Source organism: Apus apus, chromosome 8, assembly GCF_020740795.1.
Source record: "Apus apus isolate bApuApu2 chromosome 8, bApuApu2.pri.cur, whole genome shotgun sequence".
In the NCBI taxonomy this organism is placed as follows: domain Eukaryota; kingdom Metazoa; phylum Chordata; class Aves; order Apodiformes; family Apodidae; genus Apus; species Apus apus.
This window is the reverse complement of record NC_067289.1, coordinates 25051016-25059107: the sequence shown is the minus strand read 5'-3', so window position 1 is coordinate 25059107 and position 8092 is coordinate 25051016. Positions and strand designations below refer to the sequence as shown.

The window sequence follows — 8092 nt, the reverse complement described above, 5'->3', positions numbered from 1 at the left end:
TGTGGGACCTGCAACACAGAGCCTGGAACTTGGAAATTGGGTTTAACCCACCAGGAATTTTGTCTGTTTGGTTTTAACCCACCGTGTTGTTTGGCAAGATAAATTAATTATGACATTTGTTGTGTTTCTTTTGTTTTATAGCTAAAGCAGATGAGGCATTAAAGGCTAAAGAGAGAAGTGAGGAGGAAGCAAAGAAAAGAAAGGAAGAAGGTAAGATGCTTTTTTATTTTTAATTCAGTATGAAACTACAATCCTGTAATTTTCAAACTGTTATTTATAAGGATCCAAGTTCCAGTGAGGCTGGGTGATTTCCTTACCAGGGCCTGTGAGATGGCAATGGCCAGTCTGCCCCTCCTGTGGTTCAGCCCTACTTTCTGCCCATCACCTGAAGAGGAACAAGAACTATTACATTTTGCACCAGAAATTTCAACCAGATTTTAAAAAATCTTTCTAGCTGCCATTAGAGCCAGGTGATATATATGTTAAGACCTGGTGACCAGCCATTACCACTGGTTTGGGCTGTGGCTATAAGGCTTGATTAAACCAGCAAGTGCAGTCCTTAATTTTATCTGTGTATTGTGCCACAAAGTGAGCTGATCCATGTCTCAGTGAAGTGTGGTGCCCTGAAAGGTGGTAGGATCTGAGCTGCTTTCCTCTGCAGGACACTGGGTGGAAAGTTAATGTAGAGCACCTGGATAATTAAAACAAATGTATTTTGCTCTAATGTTGGTGTAATGGGAAGAGACATTTTCAGCAGTGTGATGGAGCCAGTGCAAACAATCTGAAGAGCCTCCAAGTTTCTCACTTGAGCCTTGATAGACATTCCTGCCTCAGAGAAAATACCTCAGTTGTTCGAGTTAAAATGAGTCGTTTCACTCTCTGTGCCATCTGTTATTTTTTGCACTGACATAAACAAAAAACAACATAGTGCATGTCTCGGTGGTTTTACTCTAGAAATACATGTTTTCCATGTGCTGACTTCAGGTGCTGTTTCTTTGGTTGCAATCAGATGTCTCCAGTTTTCTTCCATACCCCTTGTTGCTTTAGCTGGAACTCCAGCCTTCAGAATTTCTGAAGGCAATTTAAAGCTTATTTGCACTTCAGATACAAACAAGCTTCTTTAAATCCTCTTGTGCAGGAGAAAATGCAGTCTGCTTTGCAGGTTGGATTCAGCTGGTGGCTGTCCTCCAGGATTTATACATTTTTACATGATTTCCCACCCCGTTTATTTTTTGATGTAGATGTCTTTAATAAGCTCCATCCAAACCGTGGGACTCAGAGTGAAGGATGCTAAGGAAGCATTTCAAAACTCTAATGTAATCTTTATTAAAAATGCATGCAATTGATTCCCTTCATCTGGTTTTGGGTGTTTGGTTCTGCATTATCAGGCTAATCCAAAGAATCTAATGTGCACTGACTGCTTAGAAAACTAATCCAGAAGTTCCTAGTTTTGCATATCTAAGGGTGGATGAAATTTCCACCTCTGCTTCTTCTATTACATCGTGTTCTAGCACAGCTTTACTGGCTCTCTGAGAGAAGGCTTTGGTGGTGCTAAGCACTGTCCACCATGAGACTCAGCTCCAAGCCCTGGTGAATCTGGCAGTCCACTTTCACTCATCCCAGATTCCTGGTAATTATGGGATGATTTTATTCCTGACAAACTTGTTGCTGCTGGCCCTGTGCAGTTTTAGGTGTAATGTTCTGGCCTTCCTGAATGTCTTCTACCCAAAGCACCTGCTGTGCTTGACAAAAAAGGAAAATATTTTGTAATTATCTTTGAAAAATTTGAACTAATCAATTGCGTTTCTTTCTCTGTTTGAAAGAGGTTGGAGGTGTCCACATTTAATAATCTTTTAGTTTAATGATGTTTAAAACCCAGTGAAATGGATGCTAAGCTGCTTTTTTTTTCCACTTCAAAGAGTACTGGGCAATTGTTACATCTGAAGGAAACACTTTCTTTTATGTTAATTTTCTAATTATATTATCTGGGAGACACTGTGAGAACTTACCATGGAGATGTTGATGCTCCTGCATCGCAGCTAAATGGAATGGGTCCAGGAGTATCCCCAAAAAGAACTGCCCCAGTGTATTTGCCTGGGCTAGCAGTGACCACCAGAGCCCCCCATGGTCTGGTGCCTTTAGTGATTAAAGCTAAACTGGGGGCAATCTGAAAGTGTCTCAAGCAGAAGTTGACAACAGAGGTTCATGGGCAACCGCCACTTCAAAGCAGAGTGTTTGTTCCACCGCTGCAGGTCGCCCCAGGCCTCTGAAGTCTATGGGGTTTTCTTGAGCTGCATCAGGAGTGTCCTAGGCCCTCAGAGTAGCTCTTTAAATAGTTGGGTATGAAAGAGGTATTTTTGCCTGTAGGAAAGGAATCCAGGACACTTGAAAAGCAAGTCCCCAGTTTGGAAAAGTGTTTCCAAGCAGCGGCGCAGCTGAATGTTACTGAGTCCTCCAGTATTTTGCAATGTACCTAATACTGCATCCAGAGCACTACAAAATAGAGTTTGCCTGGTGAGTATGGTGCACAGAGTGGGTTTATATAAATATAATAAGATGGGACTTGATGTAGAACTCTATCTCGGATGACTTTCCATGGGGAGTAGACACCAAAGGGCCATCTGTGCCTTTAGGTGGATTCCCTTGCACTAAAAAGGCATCACAACATTCATTATATATATGTTAAAACAAACCCCTGTAAAAATCTGTAACCCCTGGATTTATCTAGCCTAGCAAAATGAAAGTTTTAGTCATAGAATCACAGCCTGGTTTGGGTTGGAAGGGACCTTAAAGATTATCTAGGTAGACACCCCTGCCTTAGCCTGGGATACCTCCCACTAGATCAGGTTGCTCCAAGCCCCATCCAACCTGGCCATGAACACTTCCAGGGAGAATTTTTTTACTTTGGGACTGTGAGAAGATGAGAGGGATTAATTTGTGCCCAATGTTAACCCCACTTGGAGAACTATGTATGATACTGAAGATAAAAACAAAAGGACCAGTAGGACAGCCTGGGTGGGCTTTGTCTGAGCAGGGAAGCAAGGGACAAGGGACACTTGTGGTTCTCAATGAAAAAGGGACCAAACCAGGCAGATGTGTCCCGTCTGCAATGTGGTACCTGAGGTTTGGAGCCATCCAGCTGTGCTGGGGCAGCCTTTTCTCCCCCATGTTCCAGACCATGATGGGAGGTGTGCTGTGGAGATGGGAGAGCCAGGACCAGGCTCCCAGCGGGGCTGCGCGAGAGGGCATGGGGCTCTGCTTGGGCACGTCTGATGTGGGGCTTGGGAAGTTCACTTGTGGGACTTTCATCCCCTCCCACTGTCAGCAGCTCACGTGCTTGCAACTGCTTTGCTGCACGGGTTATAAAGGGTGACCATGGAAAGGTGAAGGGGGAAAAGAAAAAGGGCTGGTTGGTGAGTTGGAGACAAAGGTAAGTTGGAGCGAAAGCAGGAGGATGGCTTCTTTTCAATTTATTAATAAGCACCATAAAAACTGTCCTGTGGTGTCTTTGAAAAAGTTGTAAGGATGTTACAGTGTTCTGAAATGAATAGAAAATGTTTCCTGAAGAGAAGCTTGTTAAATAAAATTCATCAATTTGTCTGAGTAGCTAGCTACCAATTAATCCTGAAATGTTTCATTTTCACTGGAAAATAAGTGGTCTTATTAAACCGTGTAGCAAGTGGCAAGGCACACCAGGTCCAGGCAGGGCACACCAGGTCCAGGCAGGGCACACCAGGTCCAGGCAGGGCACACCAGGTCCAGGCAGGGCACACCAGGTCCAGGCAAGGCACACCAGGTCCAGGCAAGGCAGCCAGAGAAGTTGCACCATGTAAAGCACCACTTCTGGGTAGTTTTATGTCCCACTTGTGTTTACAAACAAGACCTTTATCCTTCCTGCGTTCATCAAGGTGTGTGTGTGTGTTCCCTTCCCCCCTCAGCCAGGCACTTTCCATCTGCTCCTTCCGTTCACACCTTTTCCTTGCAAAAAGAGCTTTTTGCCACTTGTTGTCTTCTCACTTCCTCCTACAGCTTCTGGAGCCATTTTTGGGCCCTATTTGATTGCTCTTTTGTAATTCACAGCTCACCTGTATCTGCTTAGAGGCGTGAGCTGGGTGGACAGAGATGCACTCCTGATTTCTCCTTTTCCCATCTTTCCCATACAAAAAGTGTTGATGTTATTTCATTCCCTTTGACTGACTTAGGTTTTGGTTTCTCTTTTTGGTTATGCAGAGCACAATTTTCTTTATTTTTCATCATGACATTCTCACTGCATTAGCTTCTATCACATATTGCCCCATCCCTGGAGGTGTTGAAGGGCAGGTTGGATGGGGCTTGGAGCAACCTGGGCTGGTGGGAGGTGTCCCTGCCCATGCAGGAGGTTGGATCTAGATGATCTTTTAAGGTCCCTTCCAAGCCAAACCATTCTGGGATTCTATGATAAATTTGGGACAGATGTGAAAATTCTGCTTGTTTTTCTTTTTAATTCACACAACTATTTTCTTACGTATGTAATTGTTCCTGGTGATTCCCTGCCTGCTCCCACAGGCCCTTTTGGTTGGGGTGTTCATAATGAAATTGTGGAAGTCCTGTAAGGAGTTTGTGCAAGTCACAAATCCAAGAATGTTCAGTTAGAAGGTGCCCTGTGTTTTGGCAGTTGCTGCCTGATGAACTTTCTTCTGTCTGTTCATCCTCAAACATGAGTGTTTGCCTAAAATACCTGTAGGTTCATCCATAAATTGTTGAAAATTTTGAAGATCTTTTTTAAAAAAACAACTTTTTTCCCCCAAAAAATTCTAAATACCAAATTTTTAAAACATTGGGAATTCATCAATATTTAACCATCTTCTGGGTTTAAACAGAATTCTCCAAAAGGATATTTTGGAGCTGCCAGCCCATGTGGCACCTCTGGAACCCTCACTCAGGAAAAGCTGAGGTTCCTAACTTGCAGGAAGCAAAACCCTCCCTGCAAATAAAGGGATTGTTCCTCAGCCTGGGAAAACTGGTTATTCACACCCCCCACCCTATAGCAACGGTGTCTTAACATTACATTTATTGTCATTTTATTGCCAGATCAGGTGTGAGATTAGATGTTGGATGTTACATGTAATCTGCTTGGGAATCAAATTATTTGACCTCCAAGCCCACCCTGCCCCTCCTGCTGGTTTGCTGCTAAATATGCAGCGTTTTCCTGTCATGAATACAAATGGAGGACAAATTAGAATCTACAGACAGCTGACCTGAGTGCCAGATTAGAGACTGAGGGCTTGTGCTGTTTTAAATGTTTTAATTACCATAGTCCCTATAGCCAGTTGAAGGACAAGCACCAAAATGATAGATATATATATATATATTTATAAATTTTTTTGTGACAAAAACCCAAAGAAGGAAAGCAAAAGGCTCCCTCTGTCTCCTTTGAATTTTTTTGATTACATTTGCACTTCCATTGGAGCTGTGCTAATTTGCTGCATGAAATTAGGTCTATTAATGAAAGATGTGCTACTTTTACAAGAGTGTTTTCACTGTGGAGGGTTTTTGCTACTTTAGTTTTGTTTACTTGTTTCCATTTGGGACTGTCTGAAAAATGGCATCAAAACCTTGCGGGGATGGTGCTGTCGGACTCACTGCTCAGTCCAGGCCTGGGAAGCCAAACTCAAAGTAGTCAAAAAGGATAATAAATAAAAATACAATCAAGAAATAAAGCCTGTGATGTGCAGGGAGAGGAATATTCGAATGTGTGGGATGGTCTTGCTGTAAGGTTTTTGGGTAGTTTCATTTAGCGACAATATTTATAAATAATCAGTTGCAGTTGTGTGGGGAGGAGGAGCTGGGGATGGAGCTGCCAGCCTGTGCTGGTGCTCTCCAGCACCAAGATGCACAGGGAGGAAGGTTTCTCTCCCATAACGAGGAAAAGAAGTTTTTTCAGAAGGCAACTAAGTACAAAATTGTTCTTTAGAAATCAACTGCCAGGTAAGTGGAGGGGACGCTGGTGCTTGCGGTGTCCCCACGGCTCCATCCTGGCATTTGCATTTGCTGTTTCTGGTGTGTGTTGGCCCAGTGTTGAATGGATTAGTTATGCCTACCCGGGAAGCAAGGAAACATTTTTATATACTCTGGGGAAATAAATTTGGCAGAAAATCAGCATGAGTAGATTTAATTATCACTCGGAGACCTTTCCCTTTTCTGGCTTAGTGATCCTGAAACTCGGCGCGTTGCACTGAAATCTGTGTGGACACTGAGCTTCGCTTCCCAATTTGTTCCTCCACGCGATGATAAGCCAAGCAATTACTGGTTTATTGATTTTTCATCATGGCAAATTTAAAGTTGATTTTTTCCTGAAAAGGCAGGGGTGATTAAGTGTTTCCCCTCGGTTTAGTACAAGAGAGCTGTGTGGCAGAATCTAATATCCTGAGGTCAACCTCTGCAGGCAGATAATACGGTGTCTTGGCCACGTGCTAAGGAGAGAAATCAGGGCTACAAATGTGATAGGATATATGTGGAGACAGTTTAATTTGCTCCATTTATATGAACAAGTCATGTGGCACATGCTTGGAAAGCATCATTTTGAATAGGCTTGGAAATGAAGCCCACGTGGGCAGGAGGAACAAGGGGATGCAAACGAGCAGCATTAGAGCATTTAGTGCTGGGAGGGAATTGTCCTTTCTACAGAAAAAGAAAACAAATCCCTGATTTGTCCTGGTGGGGAAAGCACCTCATGTTTTATGGCACTTTTGGGAAGATGTGGATTAATAGGATTTAAGTCAGAGCAGGAAAATTGTGCTTTGCACAGCTGATACAGTGTAGCCTTGATGGACTGACAAACCAGCATATCAATGGACTCAGGTAAAGCAGCAGAGATGTGTGCACCACAGGTGCATTTTTCCCCTCCTATCTTTGTATTTCATAGTGAATAAATTTGTAAATCTAGTTTAAAATATTTTCAAATGAAAGAGAACTTGCACTTCATTTTGGTCAGTTGGGGATGGTTCTCAGCACCTTCCCACTGACCTTCTGCCACTTTACTCACTGCTGCAGAGGACAACAACATGCAGGGCTGCTGTGAAGCCATGGCAGAGAAATCAGACTGGTGGGGGTTTGATGGTTGGACTCCATTATCCAGTTGTTAAACTTGATGATTTTAAAGGTCTTTTCCAACCGGAATGATTCTGTGATTAACTCATTGATGGAAAATGTAGGAAATGTGTTTTATATAAATGTGTGGTGCTTAGAAGCATGACTTCAGCAGGGGACTCGGTAGAGCAGGGTTACTGGTTGGTAGGGTTAGATTATGATTGAACTTGATGATCCTGAAAGTCCCTTCCAATCACAGTGATTCTGTGATTCTGTGACAGGCTCTGGTTGCAATATTTTAATCCAGATTTTCAGTGGATTTGGTTTGTCTAAAGAGTTATTGTTAAGCCAGTATGGATTCTTGTCCTGATTCAGCCCCATATGTTGCACAGTCTTGGGGCTACAGTTTTGATTTGGATGTGTCTTGTTTTACTGTTTCACCTCCACTCAGTAGAGGAGCTGAATTATTAGAATTAATGGAAACTCAGAAGATGCAGAAATTCAGATAGCTGCCTTTTTGCTCACTCGTGTGACTACAATGCCCCTTTCCTACGTAGGACAGTAATGAGATGTTGAAGCATCAGAAGTGCTTCTGCCATGCCTCCTGCCTGTGCTGCAGCCCAGCAGCATGGTGCCACTAGTGCTGTCCTTTGAGCTTGTCCTCCTTGCTGAACTCTCAGTGGTGACAAGCTGAGAGCAGAATTTCCCACCAGAAACCCTCTGTGGGCAGCTGGAGCTGCCAGGCATGCTCCCTGCTGCCTCCTGCCCTGCCCCACTGCATGAGCAGGATGAATCCATCCTAGTGCCTGCACTAAACCAAGTTCCTTGAGGATGTCAAGCCCACGTGGATTTTGGGAGATGGAGGGAGCACAAAGGAAGGGTTAGTATGTAGAGGAAAGCCTGGAGGACTCCACTTCTACGTGCTCGTTTAATTACAAATTCTGCATCTATCCCAAGCCACAAACTCATTTTTTTATACTCACCTTTAACCTGTTGGTCGAGTGTTCTGATGTGGAGACTAACC

The 8092-nt window shown here is 43.5% G+C and overlaps 2 protein-coding genes across 3 annotated transcripts in view; both read left to right on the top strand.

Annotated features, from left to right (window-relative positions):
• Positions 1 to 8092, top strand: part of GFM1 (G elongation factor mitochondrial 1) — a 116567-nt gene that overhangs the window by 39785 nt on the left and 68690 nt on the right. The window lies entirely within an intron of this gene.
• The window catches only part of RSRC1 (arginine and serine rich coiled-coil 1), a 136263-nt gene that overhangs the window by 108184 nt on the left and 19987 nt on the right, over positions 1 to 8092 (top strand). For both annotated transcript variants that reach the window (XM_051626764.1, XM_051626763.1), the window contains exon 7: positions 142 to 210. In XM_051626764.1, coding sequence (XP_051482724.1) covers positions 142 to 210 — 69 coding nt within the window. The remainder of the gene's footprint in view (positions 1 to 141; positions 211 to 8092) is intronic.